Source organism: Tricharina praecox (genome assembly GCF_024521635.1).
Source record: "Tricharina praecox strain CBS 144465 chromosome Unknown BZA05scaffold_27, whole genome shotgun sequence".
NCBI classification, from domain to species: domain Eukaryota; kingdom Fungi; phylum Ascomycota; class Pezizomycetes; order Pezizales; family Pyronemataceae; genus Tricharina; species Tricharina praecox.
Genome location: NW_026250429.1, coordinates 180,555 through 197,772, shown reverse-complemented (window position 1 = coordinate 197,772; position 17,218 = coordinate 180,555). Strand labels below are relative to the sequence as shown.

Below are 17,218 nucleotides of genomic sequence, written 5' to 3'. Positions count from 1 at the left end.
TCCAGGGTAGTTGTGGTGGTGGTGGTGGTGGTGGTGGTGCTGCCGGTGGTGCTGATGCTGATGCTGCCGGCGGTTTGCTCTACCATTGGTGCTGATGCTGGTGCTGGTGTATCTACTCGAGTACCATTGGTGCTGGCGGACGGAGCAGCAGCAGCAGCAGCAGGCGGTCGGAGGTGTGGCTCCCTTACGGCTCCCTTATGGTGGTGGTGTGCGTGCTCTACACTCTCTATGGTGTGTGCGACCAATCCCTGGCCAAAATCGCTTCCGAGCGTGCAGCCCCCTTCGCTTGACGGGCAAATGAGGAAGGGGTGGTGGGAGAAGAGTGGGTGTGGTGACCGACCGACCGACAGTGGACTGTGGACTGTGGTGTTGCGAATCAAATGCCTCCACCAATCTGGAGGGTTTGCGAGCGAGAGCCAGAGAAAAGTGGAGGAGAGCAGTGGAGAGGAGAGCTTACGTGGTGAACACTAGGCTGGCCTCTTGGCTTAGGGATGGGGGTGCTGGTGGCGCTCGGGTCTGCTGGTAATGTGCTGCTGGTAATGTTCAGGCGGCTGCTGGCTGCAGTGCTGTTTCCTTAACCCAAAGCTGGTGGTGGTAGTGATGGTGATGGTGGTGGTGCTGCTGCTGCTGGTGATGTGCGTAGATCTTGGGAGGCGAGTTTTGGGGACTTTGGGGCGCGCCCGATCCGTGTGGACCGGTTTTCGGGATTGCGACCACCTACCTGCTGGTACTCAGTGGAGGTGTCGTATGTATCGTTCGGTCGTTGTCATCGTCGACGCCCAGGAAGGAAGGAACCAACCTAGAGCCAACGGATCTGACAGCCAGGACACTCGAGCAGGTGGTGAGTTCCGTAGATTAGATGGATGCGATATCGGGAAGCGAGGATGGGAGCTATGGAGAATACCGTAGTTGGTAGATAACCGACTAACCCGCTTGAGGGCTAGACACTCTACTCTAGCAGGTAGACCGTAGTAGGAAACGTTGTATTTTCGGAATCGAAGATTCGAAGATTCGAAAGCTTCTACATTCTTGCGCGGCGCGGCACGGCGCCGTGGCCAGGAATTGTTCCTTGGACTACCTAGAACCTTTCATTCCTTCCGTCTTGCCGTCCCTTGCTTCGTTTCAGTGGCCGACGACCGACCACCGAACGACCAACCGAACGACTGACCAACGGATCAACCAACCGTACCTCCTCCCTCGTCCCTCCCTCGCTGATCCACATAGGACCCGGGTATCATACGTCCTCTACTTTTACGGACGGAAGCTCTACCAATGACCATGACCATCACGAGCGGCTGTAATAAGTAGAGCACCCACCAAGAACAGTCCATCCACACAGTCCATCCATCCATCCACACGATTCGCTCTCCCGGATCCCCCTCCCCCCTCCCACCATGCCAAGATTCCGGAGCCTCGTCGGTAGATATAGCAACTACCGTCGCAAGTTTGCAACGCGGCGTCAAGCTGGGTGGGAGGGCTGATTGCTGATTGCTGATTGCCGATTGTTTAGTCGGTCATAACTCGTTCGCCGGATGCACATGCGGATGGGGATGGGGATGGGGGGACAACGCCTGCGGCTGTTGCTGTTGCTGATGGTTCTCGGCTCGAGGGGATTGGAATCATTGGACATGCCCGAGTGGGGTATGTTGAGCCAGCCAGCCAGCCAGTGCGCAGTGGATTCAGCTGGTGATCAAGAAGCACACGGTGGGGACTGGGGGCAGGTTCAGCCTTCAGCCTTTGCTCGGCAGCAATGTATGTACTCGAGTAGAGTATAGGTGTAGTAAGTAGACTGTAGGTACCTGTGTATGTTCGGCCGTAAGAAACATCAGCACATAGATGATCGTTACCACCATGTCTCTCGCCTCTCGCCTCTGGCTGCACAGTGCACAGTGCACACGCCGGTGAAACGCCCATATATCACAAGTATGTAGAGTACATACATCTGATTGCCCGTTTTCATACTCGCGTCTAAATCGCCGTCACGTAGAGTGCTGAGTGCTCTCCCCAAGCACGCAAGAACGCAAGCAAATAAGCTGCTGCTGCCGTCAGAGGTTGGAAAGGGGATTGGATTGGATTCGTGACCCGAATGAACACCATATTACATTACCCTTATATCAATCGACGTTACAAGCGTGTGTTGAGAGGCGGAATCAAAGTTGGCCATGAAGAACAGCCGCGAAATGGGCGAGTCGAGTGGTATCGGTATGTGTGTATAGTACGGTACCTACTCGAAACCAGTCCTCTACTTTCCTCCGCTTCCACCATCGCCCAATCCTCTTTTTAGGTCGCACACACACATTATTCCGATTCTTCTTTTTTTCCTTTTTTCCTTTTCTTTTTTTCTTTTCCTCGCTTTTTGCCTTTTTCTTACCTTTCCTTTCTTTTTTTCTCGTTTCTTTTTAGGTTGGGTGGCTTCGTGGGTGGCCGCATATTGGTGTCGCTCGCCCATCTGAGACACCTTCCCTTCTGCTCTAAATAACATCCTCGCGCTGCACGACGAAATGCATCGTCCTTTAAAGCACTCGTACCACCCCCCCCCCCACCACTACTAACAACCACCACCACCACCACCACCACCACCACCACCACCACCACCACCACCACCACCACCACCACCACCACCACTACGGTCCACCACCACCACTACGGTCGACCACCACCACCACCACCATTACGGTCCACCACCTCCATTCACCTTCAACACCTACCCTACCTCCTACCACCACCACCACTACGACTACCACCATTACGACTACCACCACTACCACCGACACCACCGACACGACCTTCCGTATCTTCTTCTCACTTCCTAGCCGACTGAACGAAACTTGAACCACATACTCATATTGCCCTACTATCTGAAGTAGCGATCCTGGCCGGACTGGGTATGCTGTCTGTACGCTCTTGAGTGTATTTACGAAATCTTGAACACGTTATTTCCGAAAGCCCCTTCCACCACCTTTACTCTACTACATACCTTCTCCACTACCTCTTCTACCAACCTCCACCAACCACCGCCACCACTACTACTGCTTTGTTCTGCGATCCTGCGATCCTTCACTCCTGCGATCCTCCATCAATCTCCCTTCTCCTCTTCCTCCTCTGCCAATCTTCCGCACCTGCTGCTCGACTGCTCCCTTCCCCCCACGACGATCCTCTCAGTATCACCTGGCGATTGTTAATAACTGTGTCGTTCTCGATTATCCTTCCTCCGTGTGTGGGCGAGTACGGGGTGTGAGAGTGCGCTAGAGTTCGTCGGCGCAGCCGAAGAGCGAGACGCGCAAAGCGTTGAGAGAAAGAGGAAAGTGCGAAGAAGAAGCAAGCCACTTCTTCCGTACCAACCCAAGACGACCTTACCTTACCCCCCGTCTCCGTTCTCTCCCCGCTCCGCTCTGCTTCATCACGGCGCAAAAAAAAAAAAAAAAAAACTAGAAACTAAAGAGGTCGATAAATTCACCCGGCCAGCAAAAGTCGCAAAAGTAGTCCATCTCGCCAACTCGATAACCCACACACCCCAATCACGATAGATATCACGACGCAACGATCTCGCAGCGAAAGCTCTCCCGTCTGGACCGGGGATTCATCGGGAAAATGGCGGAGGCGACGGAATATAGAATGCCCACGCAAAATGAGGACCTGGGACGACGGAAAGTCGGGCATGAGGATGAGGATGCGGGTGCCGACAAGTGGAGGACGAGTGGGGAGGTGACGAGGGAGGACAAGGTTGTGGGTCGTGATGATGAGGCGGAAGTTGGTTCGCAAGCGGCGGCGGGGACGGCGGTGGCGGCGGCGGTGGCGGCGGTCGGGAATAAGGATAAAGGGAAGGGAAGGGAGGCGCTACTGCCACCAAGCGAAAACCTATTCAGAACGTTGCCCACGGAGATAGTCGTGCGGATACTCTCCCACCTAACTCCACACGAGCTGGTGCAGAGCGCCTCTTGTTGCCGCGAGGTGAGACTTCTTCTTCTTCTTCCCCGAAACCCCACGTCCACTCTATGCGAATGTGCAATTCTGACCGGCGAGTGATTGGAAAACTAATAGTGGTACTTCATCGCCTCCGATCCGTTATTGTGGCGAACACTTGATCTCTCATTGCTGCAGAGCAAGCTCTTCAACCCCAAAACCGCAACCACACTGACAGCACGCCTAAAATCGTGTCGCACCTTCACGCTCAAGGAGCCGAAAGCTCTGACTCAGCAGCATGTGACAGCGCTGCTGCATTTCCTGGCTGGGTCGCCACTGCTGGAGCGATTGTACCTGCAGTCGATGGGCTCCCTGCTGAACTCTCACTCGCTCGAGCACCACTTCCGCGTATCGCAATCGCGGTGTCTGATGCACGTCGATTTATCGCACTCCCCCGTTACTACTCCCGCCGTGGTAGCACTGATGGACCGACATCGGGGGACACTCCGCACGCTGGACCTTTCGCACACCGCCATCGGCGATGGCACACTGCGCGCGGTCTCGACGGCGAAGGTCCTGCATACTCTCGACATCTCGTCGTGCACGTCGGTCTCTCGCACAAGCATTCGGAACTTTCTGTGCAAGCGCTTTCCCGGTTGCCTGGTGACGTTATCTCTCCGCGGCCTCCGGGAGGTCAAGATCACGTGGCTATACGATCTGATGAAGCTGCCGACCTCCAGCAACCTCAAGGTCCTGAACGTTGAGGGCTGCGAACGCCTCACGCTGGGAGATCTGACGGAGCTGCAAGAGGCTTTCAGTGGGCGCGTCGAGATCCGCCATGATGCCCGCGCCGAGGACGACTCGGTCTGGGGCTACCGGAGGTACATTGAATTCTTGAGTACCGACCCTACTTTACCGGAGCGACTAGGCGAGGAGGTGGAGAAGGAGAAGAAGAGGAAGGCGGAGGGGGGGTTGGGGTCGTCGGGGTCAGGGTCCGCGTCGGCGTCCGGCGGTCGTGATACAGAATCATGTCCGCAGCCGAAACCACGAGGTGTACTGCCTCCTCCTCCTCCACGATTAATGGACGGCGACGCAAAAGGAAAGGGAAGGGGGTAATTGGGCGGTAGTTCGGGATTCGACATCACACACGCACTCCACACTCCACCGTAGGTCTGTGGCCACCGACACGACACTCGGTTTCTTTTTTTTTTTGCTTTCGACATTCGGATTCTCTGATACATATATCTCTATAAACCACCATCGTTGTTTGTTTCCTTAGACGGACGGACGGACGTTTCTATTCCATCACGGGTGTTGTTTTGTTTTTTTTCTTTTTCTTTTCATGTGGGGAATTTTAAGCGGGAACGGGGAACGGGGGGACAGACAGGCCTCGGTTGGCCGGTGGGCGGGGGGGATGGGTCATGGAGGATGGGTTTTGCGGTTGCGGGTTGCGGTTGCGGGTGGGGGTTGGCGTTCTACATGGCGTTTCCATCATTTATTCTATTTTTTGAGCTTTTTGTGGCCTTTTAGGTTTTAAATTCCTGTCAGGAATTATTTGTCTATTTTTTTTCCATTATATTTTTCTCGGTTTTTGGTTAGTTGGGTAACTTGGATAACTTGGGTAACTTTGGGTTCAAATGGGTTGGGTTGGCCGGTTTGATTTTTCTGCGTGCGTGCAGGTGCTACCTAGGTGGGGGCGAAGGGAGAAGGACGAAGCTTGAGGGAAGGGCTGAAAAATTGGAAGGTTTTTTTTATTTTTTACTTTTACTTTTACTTTTCTTTTCTAACCTTGCTTTTCGTATGGAGAGGGTTTGAGGAAATTTCTAGCGAAGCTGCGGAGTTGAATGGGAAGCGATGTGAAGTGAAGCGATGGGGAGGGAAGGGAAAAGTCTGGCTGTATTCTAGGCTGGCTTGAGGCGGCGGGCGGGAATACCTACGTGGCGTGGCGTCTATACATCATTTGTTCGTTCCCAGTGCCCACAGCGAGTCAGCGACTCAGCGATTCAGCGATTCAGCGAGAGAGATTTCGTCCTCGGCACATACATAACCAAAAAGAAAGAAAGTCTGCTCTGCTCTGCTGCTGCTGCTGCCGACGGTGGTGGTGGTGGAGAACAGCAAAACAGCAAAACAGCAGAACAGCAAACAGCAGAGCGAGAGCAAGTACCTTGCTGGTTAACTTTTCGTTACTTTCGCAACTCGGCCCCCAAGCTGCACAACCTCGCTACCAGTTGTCCTGTCGACTGGAGTCTAAGCGACTGCTTGTGTGACGTAGAGTAGAGTGGTGTAGAGTAGAACTGTGGCTCGTACTTACTACTTGGGGGGGCAGAGGGGGCAACCGGGGTGGCAGTGGATATGTGAAATAGGCTACTGCGGGATACTGCGGGCTCTTGCTCTGTGAGCTGGAAGGGATGGGCGGGCTGGGCGGGGAGGGATATGCTGGGCGGGGAGGGATGGGCTATATACGACGGGCTACGACGGGTTGGGCGGGGAGGAGTCGGGTGGGCCGTGGCTGGTGCCGCTTAGCCGGGTTGGGTTGGGTTGGGGGTGTTTTTGTGGAAGGGAGAAGAGTGAGAATCTGTGAATAGACCAGGCGGGTTTTTGGTGAGGAGGGGGGGGTTTTTGGTATACTGTAGATAAGTACGTACTATCGTAGATAGATAGGTTGGAGGGGAGGGTGAATGGTGAAGGTGGAGTTCGAGCGATGTGGGTTTCATATCATGGGAGGTAGGTACCTACCCACCGATGCTACCGGTATTCTGCAGACGGGGACGGACGCCGGACGGTGGTTGGAGGTGGGTTGAGTATCGACGGTAGTTATTGACGGTGCACTGGTCATTTTGAGCGAATAGTAGGCGAGAATAGTGGGCACGAATAGTCACGGATAGTGACGAATAGTGGGTTCAAATAGTGGGTGCCAATGGTGAGTGATGCCGGATGCGACAGTGTCAGTGCGCAACGATACAGATGGGGCGGGATATCTTCAACTATATACCTTCAACCACCTACCTATCTCCTTCGAGTGCGGAAGGATCCTATCTACGTCCAGAACACTGATGCTGATACTGATACTGGGTCACGTCTGCAAGTCACGTCTACGAGGCAAAATCATTGCGAACTACAGGTAGAATACCGCACTAGGAACTCAGAAATTACAATCATAGTATCATTGCATCATTTCATTACTCAGTAGGTAAGTAGCAAGTATATATGATGGCTTATTGTAAGGCCCTATTTAGGCTCCACCCCCACATACCACTGTGTACAGCTCCTGCAGACACATGCCTCAGGCTCCATTCCGGACACAATCTACTGTAGATATGGTAGAAACGTATCCGGACTGCCGATTTTCACAGTCCTCCACGGCGCCCACCACGGCCACCGTCCAGCGACGGTGAAACCGCCCACCAAGCGCAACTGCGCCGAGTGCTGACCATAACGTCTCCGGCTACGTTACAATGCACAAAATGTGCATTGTGGGGGCAAAGGCCTTGGGCCTCTGCCACACGTAATGAAACCGGTCACAGTACTCATTTCCACAGAAGTGGTGGACACCGCGGAACTGGTGAATTAGGCCCATTATTAGCTCTCTGCGGTGGTTAGACCGGTGGGGGATCTCGACCCAGCGAGACCTCCACCGTGCCCTCCGCGGCTCCTCCACGGCGCCTAACACGGCGCCCAACGGGGCGCCCACCACAGCTTTCGATCTTCTTCTCAAGTCTCTCGAGAATGTTCTTGAGCAGGGTCCTAGATGCTTTCATGTCTTCAAATTCCCTGTCAACTGCGGCAATCCTTTTGCCCACTCCCGTCGGTACCCAGGTCTCTGGATGGAGAGCCTGTTGATGCGCATTATCTGTCGATAACACCCCTGTTGGATACTTAGGGTGGCGATCTCCTGGTAGTTCTCGTCGAGGCCAGACTCCGCAGGGTGTAGCCGCTTCCGCGCGTCATCGGTATCCATATGGATTTCATGACGGAGGTCGGAAATGGTCTTCTTATGGAGCGTGGGGCAACCGCAGAAAAGTGCGGCTGACTGATCTATGGGAAGATCTGGTACGACCGCAGTAGAAGAAGTCTGACCGTGTTAGAAGTCGGAACATGATAAAGGTCATATTGTAGAGTATGGTGAGAGTGAAAAACTCACCGAAAGTTCCTCCCTGTGGGGGAGGTCGGGGGGCGCCCTCCGCGGCGCCTTAATCGGTGGAAGATCTCGATCTAGCGAGACCTCCACGGCGCCCAACACGGCGCAACACGGCGCCCAACAGGCCCTCGAGATTCTCGATCTCGACAATGGCAGGAAATTCGATAGGCAGTGCTACCACTCCAAGGGAAGTACTTCGACTTCGCCACCTAGCAGGAAACCACAGTCAGCGCCGCTACATACAACCAAAGCAATCCGGAAAGCGACTTACACTTTCGTGGCATGGTTGGGATCTCGAAACATAAGTTTCTGAGGATCACCACCCAATATCGGAGTACTCTTCGTACTCCTCAGCGGCAAGATGACCAGCATCAACATTGGAGCTTAGGATGTAGGCCTACGTCTGTTAGCCTGTGAGGTTATGGAGGAGTTTGGCGGAACTCACGTATGGGCTCATGCCATATTTCGCCAGAATCTGCTCTGCACCGCTATCCTCGGCGCTGTCTATCGTACGCTGGGATGCATGTTCAGCCGACGAAGGAGAAGGAGAAGGAGAAGGAGAAGCGGGCGACAAACCAAAGGATCGGAGTATTCATGGAGTCCGATTATTGTTGAATTCGAATCGGTTGGAATATATCTCTGCCAAAGATGGCTAAGTTGTGTTGAGGATGTTGTTGATGTTGTGTAGTGAAAGGAAGAAGAAGAAGTGGTGGGTGGGTGGGTGGGTGGGTGGGTGGTATTTGAGGAAGACGGGGCGACGTTTGTGGGGCGACGTTTGTGGGCCTTCCGCCGAGTTCCACGTCACGAATTCAATGTAGGGCTACTACAGTGAGCATAGAACTACGTGCCTGCTTGCCTCAACTCGAGAATTGGCTTGCCTGGTGCTCGAGAATCGGCGCAATCCACTTGTCCCACCGGTCACATGTGTACTCAACAGGTTCGACACGCTGTGGATTCAACCAATCTGCACATATCACAACCAAATGCCGAGAACCGTGTATTTAGGTATCATATGTAGAGTAGAGCGTCACATATACAAGAAGACAGTTGTAGATGCAACCGTGACTGCTGGGGGCTCCAAGTGACTCGAGTGCTCTCACATGTACCGCCTGTGGTAGTAGGATAGAATTTCGCCGTTCCCGAATCTCAAACTCGTCAAGTGAGGTCGTAGTAAAGGACCACGCTCAGCTATTCGCGAGGATGAGCTGTTGCACCGACCGGATGATAGCAATCATTGTGATATAGGTGGGTAATTCGTGTCTAACCTACTCGGTCGACTCTACGCAGCACACTGATTCGCGTCCGACTAAAGGCTTAGTCGAGTACTTAGATCACAGCCCTCTACTGGTAACGGTATCCCCCCGACGGTATCCAATCAAGCTTCGTGGACCCGGTCTAATCACTCCCTTGCGTGAATGACCTCGTACGTCGCCTCGTCTGGGCTAGAAGCTCGGTCCCGACTCCCGAGGCTTGGTGGTATACAGGTGCGGAACGTGGATGTGGTGACTGGGCGGTCGTTCGATAGGCGTGAGTTTGAGTAGGGAACTCGGGCAATCGACCACCTATAGTAGTAATGGCATGAAAGAAGAAGAAGAGAAGAATCGTGATCGCGTTAAGACACCGTAAACAGAAACCCGCAATTATCCCCGAGCGCCAAAACACCGAATGTAGCCCACCGCCCACAGTACCCATTTACCCCATCGTCACATCAGCATCGCGATCAACCGCCTCTTCCCTGTGCTCCTCCTCCGCAGGCTGTTCGGGTTGCTTCGACACCCCCGGATTCCGACCCATGACGCCCTCAAACTGGCTCCACAACGCCTCGACACTCTCGAACTCGCGACCGACCTGCACACGCGTGTCAGGAGATTCTGTGGATGGGGAGAAACCGGGGCGTAGGGCCGTACAGCGATAATGCTCTCCATGTTCCGATTGAGCGTGTTCATGTTCATTAAGACGTGTTCCATCGCGAGCGCGATCTCGCCGCGAAGCTGGTCGCGTTGCTGCTCAAAGAAGGACTTTTCGGTGGGACCCTGGACGGCGGCGGATGTGAGGGCGGGAGAGGAGGAGGCCATCGCGGCAGAGGGGCAGGCAGGCGGAGGAGGGCGGACTTCGTTTGTTGGCCTGCGGGGCGGGTACGGCAGTGGTGATGATGGTGGGGTTGATCGGTATCACGGTGAGTGCTCGACTATCGCGGGCGGCCTTGGTTCGATCAGGTTTAGGGACGGTGATTGGATGGCCGATAGTGGGCTTGGCGATGGCAACAACCGCACACCCGGCAACCAGCCTATTCAGATTTTGTCCAAGGAATTGCGTGCTTAACTAACGATCTTCTTCAAACGGCAATCAAGCAGGGCGTGGTCACTGGTGGATCAATGTTAGTGGGTGGCAGGGTCACCGAGCCATTCAAAAACGATTTCCCCACAGAATTCCCGAAACACCACTCATACTCATCGAAAGAAAGGAGGAACGAAACTTCCAGCATCACCGATCCCTACTTGCACCGAGCTCGAAAGCTAGAAGCTAAAATTGTTTCCCCAACCGCCCAATCTCCGTGTGCAATTCCTCTCCCTCCTGCTCCACCGCCGCGGAACAGCACTTCTTCGTCGATACCCCGCCTTCGCGCCCGCATCCACCACTACCACCACTACCATGTCCTCCCCACCGCTCAAAGCTTTCAGTAAGCTCGACCTCTCCGGCCATGACCTCCCCCCATCCCCGGCGCCGTCTTCTCCTCGCACTGGGAAGGTCTACTCTTTGGCAACAGAGCTCGTTTACACCGAACACTCGGATCAATATGGCGCCTCGTCGATGCCCCTGTACCAGACCGCCACCTTCAAGCAGACCTCTGGATCCGGCGGCGGCGAATACGACTACACACGATCCGGCAACCCCACCCGCTCGCACCTCGAGAAGCACCTCGCAAAGATTATGCGGGCGAACCGGGCCCTAGTCGTTTCCTCGGGAATGGGAGCCATGGATGTCATCTCGCGCATGCTGAAGCCGGGCGATGAAGTTATTGCTGGCGACGATCTCTACGGTGGTACTAACCGACTGCTGAAGTACCTGTCCACGCATGGCGGGATCATCGTGCACCACGTTGATACCACTTCCGTGGACGCGGTGCTACCCGTGCTCTCGGAGAAAACAGCAATGGTGCTACTGGAGACCCCCACCAACCCCCTCATCAAGATCGTCGACCTCCCCGCGATTGCCAAGGCTGCACACGATGCGAACCCGAAGACCGTGGTGGCGGTGGATAACACGATGCTTTCCCCGTGGTTGCTGAACCCTCTCGAACTTGGCGCCGATATCGTTTACGAGTCCGGCACAAAGTACCTCTCCGGTCACCACGACTTGATGGCCGGAGTTCTCGCCGTTAATGACCTCTCCCTCGGCGAGAAACTATACTTCACCATCAACGCCTCGGGATGCGGACTGGCACCCTTCGACTGCTGGTTGCTCCTCCGCGGAATCAAGACCCTCGGCGTGCGCATGGAGAAGCAGCAGGCGAACGCGCAAGCGATCGCCGAGTTCCTTGAGAACCAGGGGTTCAAGGTCCGATACCCTGGGCTGAAATCGCACCCGCAATACGATCTGCACTGGAGCATGGCGAGAGGTGCTGGTGCGGTGCTGAGCTTCGAAACTGGTAATACGGTCATCAGTGAGCGCATTGTCGAGTCCACCCGGTTGTGGGCCATCAGTGTCTCCTTTGGTTGTGTCAACAGTTTGATCTCCATGCCCTGCCGCATGAGTCATGCCAGCATCGATGAGAAGACGAGGAAGGAGAGACAGCTCCCCGAGGATCTGGTGCGGTTGTGTGTTGGAATCGAGGAGTGAGTATCCACCTTCCCGCAGTCTCCGAAGTGGACTACATGCTAACGAGAAGTAGTGTGGATGACCTGATCGATGACCTTCGAACCGCGTTAGTGCAAGCAGGAGCAGTGACAGTGTCAGTAGACGGCATGACGGCGGGTGTGCCACCTGAGCTCGCCGAAGACCTCAGGAAATAGATATTGCGTTAACCTTCCCTAAAATCCAATTCTTTCCTTTGCAGTCTGGTTTCTTGCTTGCGGTTTGTTTGCTTTACATGGGGCGAGTTTTGCTTTTTTGTTTTTGATTGTCTTGCTTGCTTGTTTATCAATCGTGGGAAGGAGTGAGTTTGTAGACGTAGTGTAAACCATATATTGGAGGGAGTCAGGAGGGAAGGGGTATCTGCACAGAGCTCGACGCACCGAGAGTTAGGAATGTTCACATTAGCTATATCAATGCCATACGTACCAGATAATAAGCCTGCTCGGATCGCACGGTGTGCTATTAAGGCGATACTATAGAGTGAACGTTTCTGTCTGAATATCTCAGATTTAGTAATCGGCTCTTCACGGTTATTGCAACTACCTACTTGACTGTGTCCGATGGCGATGGAAGAAGGACGATTAAGAAATCTTACAGCCGCGCACATGACGTCACTCGGCTTTGTCTTGGTGACTCTGATTCGAGGCCAGCAGCAGTGTGTTCTTGCATCCCATTTCCTGTAAAACACCTCAATCGATCGGAATAGTATTAACCGCGAACATTTTCCGTATCTCTACTCACATTTCTGCGCGAATAAGAATAGACTCTGCATGAATATAAATTAGTGCGGGACGAGTGTACTGAAGCAGTGAAGTCTATGAAGCTCCCACCAGGAGTCTAGGACATACTATATTACTTGCTGTCGGTCATAGGGGGGCGCCTGATGGATACCGGTACGGCGGTATGCAGGGCTGTGAGACTGCATCGGTGCTTCACATTTTACGTGGGCGGGGCCGCGGGCTCAGTAAACCCATCGCATCACATCACATCACTGTTATCATTTCAAGTTCACGAAGCAGAGTATATCAATATGTAATCGTGCTTAAATTCCTCCAAATGAAATACCGACAACTCAGAAATAAACAAAACAGACATTTTCGAAAGCTTTTCGGCTAACAGCGCCATCTGCGGGCGCTTGTTGCTGACCATAACGTCTCTGGAGACGTTACAGTGGACAATATTTGAGTCTTTCGACCTTTTGTTGGGTTAGCGGATATTGCGGAGAACAATTGGGGGAGGGGTGTCTTACCGGTTAAGATTTCCCTTCATCCCAATAAGAAAATCTTCGGACGAAGACAGCACTCCGCCCTTCATCCAAGAAGAAAATCTTCCGAAGAAGGACGGAGTACTCCGTTCCCACGCTGGTTCGGATGCAGCGACTCAATAACTTTGGGTAACCACGTTACCGTTTCGAGGGTTTTTAGTTTCCAGACATTGAAAAGTCGCATCCCCTCTTCTCTTCCGACGGCCGTTCTTCCAAGGTTGATGGGGGGTTGCCGGATGTTAATCCGGCGGCCCCCCACCCACCACCACCGTTCTTCTTTTTCTTGCCCGCTGGATGTTAATTCGGCGGGAGGCCGATGGGGCGAAGTGCCCCCCGCCTGGACGGGGGGCCCATCGGGCACAAAGATTGACAGCCGTCGTTGCTCGTTCGAAAACTTCTCTGCCAATAGCTCCATCTGCGGGAGCTTGGTGCTGACCATGATATCTCCGACCACATTACAGTGCACGATGTGGGCGTCTTTTGATCTTTTGTTGGGTTAGCAGATATTGCGGAGAACAATTGGGGGAGGGGTGTCTTACCGGTTAATATTTCCCTTCATCCCAATGAAAGAACTCCGTGTCCACGCTGGTTCGGGTGCAGCGTCTCGATAATTGTGGGCAACCAAGTTATCGTTTCGAGGGTTTTTAGTTTCCATACATTGAATAGACGCATGCCTTCCTCCCTTCCAACGGCGGTTCCTCCAAGATGAATGGAGAGTTGCCGGATTTTAATCCGGCGGCCCCCCACCTCCCACCACGGTTTTTCTTCTTCTTATCCGCTGGATGTTAATCCAGCGGGAGGCTGATGTGGCACTCGGTTTCTGGGTGTGTAAACCCAGTGATGATAGGGCAATACGTTCCAGATTGCTAGTGGGTACTGAAGAGATGGAGGCGGGTAAAGGTTAGAAACGGAGAGACCATTAACGGACGGTGTCGGAGAACCTACGGAAGTTTGGTAATTATTGTGAGGTCCACCGAGGGATCAGTGTTGATGTTGGTTGTTGAGTAAAGATGGGGAGAAAGAGAAAGAGAAGGAGAAGGAGGAGGTGGGGAGGAGGTTTTATAAATGTGGGCGTCGGCGAAATCCCACACATAGAATTTACCCGAATTGACTAGCTAGTGTCTAGTGATTCTATGTGATGCAACTGCTGCCTTGGTGAGTAATCCAACCCTCATCGACAAACCCTCGTCTACTCTACAACCGGTTTCCACAGAATCAATACCTAGCTTCCAGAAGGCAGGCGGCGGAAGCTGCACCAATGTTGGTGTACAGCTTATGCAATCGAGCTTCGATCGGTAGCTCAAAATGCGGATGGTGGCGTCTGATCATAACTAACTCGCACTCAACGTTCAATATCGGTAATCGTCCTCATAACTATCAATACCGGAAGCCTCATCGGCCGCAACCTAAACAATATCGCTGTAGCCCATTACTTCGCCAGCGCACAACCGTTCACAGGAGACTGCCGGTATGGGTTAAGGTCGCTATTTCTCCGGTCTCTCCTCCGCTTGGCTGGGTATTCATACCTTCTACGACCCCTCCCATAGTCTTTATCCAATCCCCAGCCTGACCTTTGAAGAGTATACAGTGCTGAGTGGTCGCCTACTGAGGATTCCCCAAGCACCCCGAGGCATTACAGCTTACAGGCTGCCCGGCGCTAGATGTTGCCTACAATGTGCGGAATGAGCAGTGGGTGTTCTGGAGCCTGGAGGTGTTTGGGTGCGGGCACCGTATAGTAGGTATCACCGTCACATACTCAACTCGAATCCTCCCCCAGGCCAGGACATCCCGCCATTAGGTCGAATGCCTCCACGATTACTGGCAAGATGGTATTCGACCGAATAGCTGTCCTTAACCCAGTTGGTACACCCTCGGCTCGAGCATCTCCGTCGGGAGTTTGCCGAACGCAATCATGATTCATTACTCCAGAATTCGGGGTTGGAAAGGGAGGTTGTGGTAGAGAAGCGAGAAGCAAAACACAGCGTTTGGGAACACTCCTACTATGTAGGGTACTAGTAGAACATAAGACTAGGCATCAGAGGAACCACTCTCCAGGATGTACCTCGCGCAACGCCAGATCGCATCCAACTCCCTTCACGGCTATACGGGATGCTTGGAGACGAACAGAAGTAGAGATTGAGATGAGGAGAGTAAGAGCTGCACGGGCTATTGTTTTCCACACCACCGACGGGCGCCCCGAAGTCATTCGCTGCATACCCACGAACCTGCTCATAGTCGGTCATTTCGATGGTCTGCTTCCAGTCATCTTCCGGGGGGAATCCACCTGCACACAGACTACGGGAGAGAAGGGACGGATATTGCTGATTGGGGATGGAGATCACTTGGTATTAGCGGTTGTCGAATCGCGTCTGAACGGTTATTAATAGTGGGGCTTTTCCTCCCGAGGGAGGGCACCATCCTCCGCGCGGATAGACACCATCCGTTCCTCTGCTACCTACCTATGCTAACGTTGGGGTTTGCCCCGACTATGTACCTAGGAATGTCTTCGGTTGCGGCTGGCATACTCTGGAAACAATACCGGCACCGGTACGGCTTGCCCATAGCGTTCAGGTCGCCATCCTCCTCATCTGCCGTCAACGCTGAATCCGACTGTCTGATCGGTCCAACGCGGTATGTACTCTACCTAGGTACCCCCTAGATGGTATCCAAAAAGCTCTCCACAGGATAGCTTTACCTTCTCGGCACAGCTACCGAGCTATGGTACCGGTAGCTGCCTAGCAAATGCAGATCTGCAATAGATATCGCTAGCGTTGGTTAGACTCTGACAGTCTGACTGCAGTGCGAGGGGGCTTCCGCCGGTGTTTCTCCCTTTAAGCGAACGGTGAAACGAAGGCAGAACCCATCACATGTACTCTATCGAAGCGACTCGGGATATATCCGAGCGTGGGCTTACCGACTAGTTACAGCACTAGAGAGTAGTCAAATGCGGAGCGGTCGGTGAAATTTTCCGAATCAGCGTGGCTGGAGACAAATGGTCCATGGGTTGGGTAGGTACATACGAGCCATGACAACTCTTCGTATTCGACCCACCTGTTGGTTCGTTCTAGTACGTAAATACCTTTGCATGACAACCAAGCTCTTACAGACGAAGTATGCTCGTTTTCGCTCACTGTCGTTCCCATTCCCGCCAAGCCGCTCCATTACATAATCTCACATTATTTGCGGAGGAACACTCGATGCACTGGAACGGTAAGTTCCTCTAGTGTAGGTATAACTATACTCTATGTATTATTGCATGTGCATGTGCATGTAACCAGCCGCTACATATGACAATTTTTTTTGGTGGGCCTAATATTTTTGTGAGATCAATATCAGCGGCGTCCGCATCCGCGTGCATCCGCGTCTGACCCGTTTTGACGAGCAGTACGGTATGTGTGCGGCACAGGTTTTGCCGCCAGCGGATAGCTAGTAGGTGGAGAATACATTATACTACTGGTATAGGTACAATCGGAACCATGCAGTCTAGATGAGAAAACGCAGCCGGTACCGCGTGATGCACACACGGCTAGATTGGTCAATGATGGCTGGAGAAGACCGCGGCTGCCAAGAGAGGACTTGGATTGATTGGCCATAATTGGGTGCATCGAGAGCGAGAATTCGCTGCTCCGTGAACGAGGTGCGATGGTAACCGTTGGATAACATACCCAGTACATATATGATATACGCCTCGCCTGGCCCCGACGCATTAAGAATTTATGACTGCTGGCACTTGATGCCCCCGTCTCCCTCTCTCGCAGTGTGCGGCACGATGTATCTCAGTTCGAGCAGCCGTGCCCGCGCCGAATCGTGACGTTGGCCTTAAATAGCTGCCACCTTTGCATGTCCTGGCCTGTGTCGATAGAGAGTGGCAGGAACCGCGAATCCGCGTGGTACATACCCAAGTACTTTCAGACACTTCACAGCTTTTCCTGATACCTAGTGTATTCACACATCATCACTCGTGAATTCCACTTCTACCTCCCGATATCACATATCTGATTTGAACATCCATATCCCACTCTGCAAGATGCTATTGGTATAATAACACTTCCGCGCTC

The 17,218-nt window shown here is 53.3% G+C and overlaps 5 protein-coding genes across 5 annotated transcripts; 3 read left to right on the top strand and 2 right to left on the bottom strand.

Annotated features, from left to right (window-relative positions):
- The first annotated feature begins 1,454 nt into the window (after nucleotides 1–1,454).
- Nucleotides 1,455–1,806, top strand: BZA05DRAFT_408220 (uncharacterized protein). The gene has a single exon (XM_051484689.1). It carries the CDS (start codon nucleotides 1,533–1,535, stop codon nucleotides 1,773–1,775), a length of 243 nt encoding a protein of 80 aa, XP_051336317.1. The 5' UTR covers nucleotides 1,455–1,532; the 3' UTR covers nucleotides 1,776–1,806.
- Nucleotides 1,455–2,211, bottom strand: BZA05DRAFT_408219 (uncharacterized protein). The gene is made up of 3 exons (XM_051484688.1): nucleotides 2,103–2,211; nucleotides 1,800–2,036; nucleotides 1,455–1,711 (listed from the first exon to the last, which is right to left on the bottom strand). The coding sequence occupies exons 1-2, from the start codon at nucleotides 2,162–2,164 to the stop codon at nucleotides 1,844–1,846; spliced, it is 255 nt and encodes an 84-aa protein (XP_051336316.1). The 5' UTR covers nucleotides 2,165–2,211; the 3' UTR covers nucleotides 1,455–1,711; nucleotides 1,800–1,843.
- A 1,001-nt stretch (nucleotides 2,212–3,212) lies between these two features.
- On the top strand, nucleotides 3,213–5,132 carry BZA05DRAFT_148391 (uncharacterized protein). Its single transcript, XM_051478977.1, has 2 exons — nucleotides 3,213–3,951; nucleotides 4,042–5,132. The coding sequence occupies exons 1-2, from the start codon at nucleotides 3,592–3,594 to the stop codon at nucleotides 5,017–5,019; spliced, it is 1,338 nt and encodes a 445-aa protein (XP_051336315.1). The 5' UTR covers nucleotides 3,213–3,591; the 3' UTR covers nucleotides 5,020–5,132.
- A 4,122-nt stretch (nucleotides 5,133–9,254) lies between these two features.
- Nucleotides 9,255–10,295, bottom strand: BZA05DRAFT_408212 (DASH complex subunit Dad1-domain-containing protein). The gene is made up of 2 exons (XM_051484687.1): nucleotides 9,949–10,295; nucleotides 9,255–9,889 (listed from the first exon to the last, which is right to left on the bottom strand). The coding sequence occupies exons 1-2, from the start codon at nucleotides 10,114–10,116 to the stop codon at nucleotides 9,734–9,736; spliced, it is 324 nt and encodes a 107-aa protein (XP_051336314.1). The 5' UTR covers nucleotides 10,117–10,295; the 3' UTR covers nucleotides 9,255–9,733.
- A 76-nt stretch (nucleotides 10,296–10,371) lies between these two features.
- BZA05DRAFT_378121 (Cys/Met metabolism PLP-dependent enzyme-domain-containing protein) lies at nucleotides 10,372–12,325 on the top strand. Its single transcript, XM_051481849.1, has 2 exons — nucleotides 10,372–11,877; nucleotides 11,934–12,325. The coding sequence occupies exons 1-2, from the start codon at nucleotides 10,694–10,696 to the stop codon at nucleotides 12,052–12,054; spliced, it is 1,305 nt and encodes a 434-aa protein (XP_051336313.1). The 5' UTR covers nucleotides 10,372–10,693; the 3' UTR covers nucleotides 12,055–12,325.
- The last annotated feature ends 4,893 nt before the right edge of the window (nucleotides 12,326–17,218 follow it).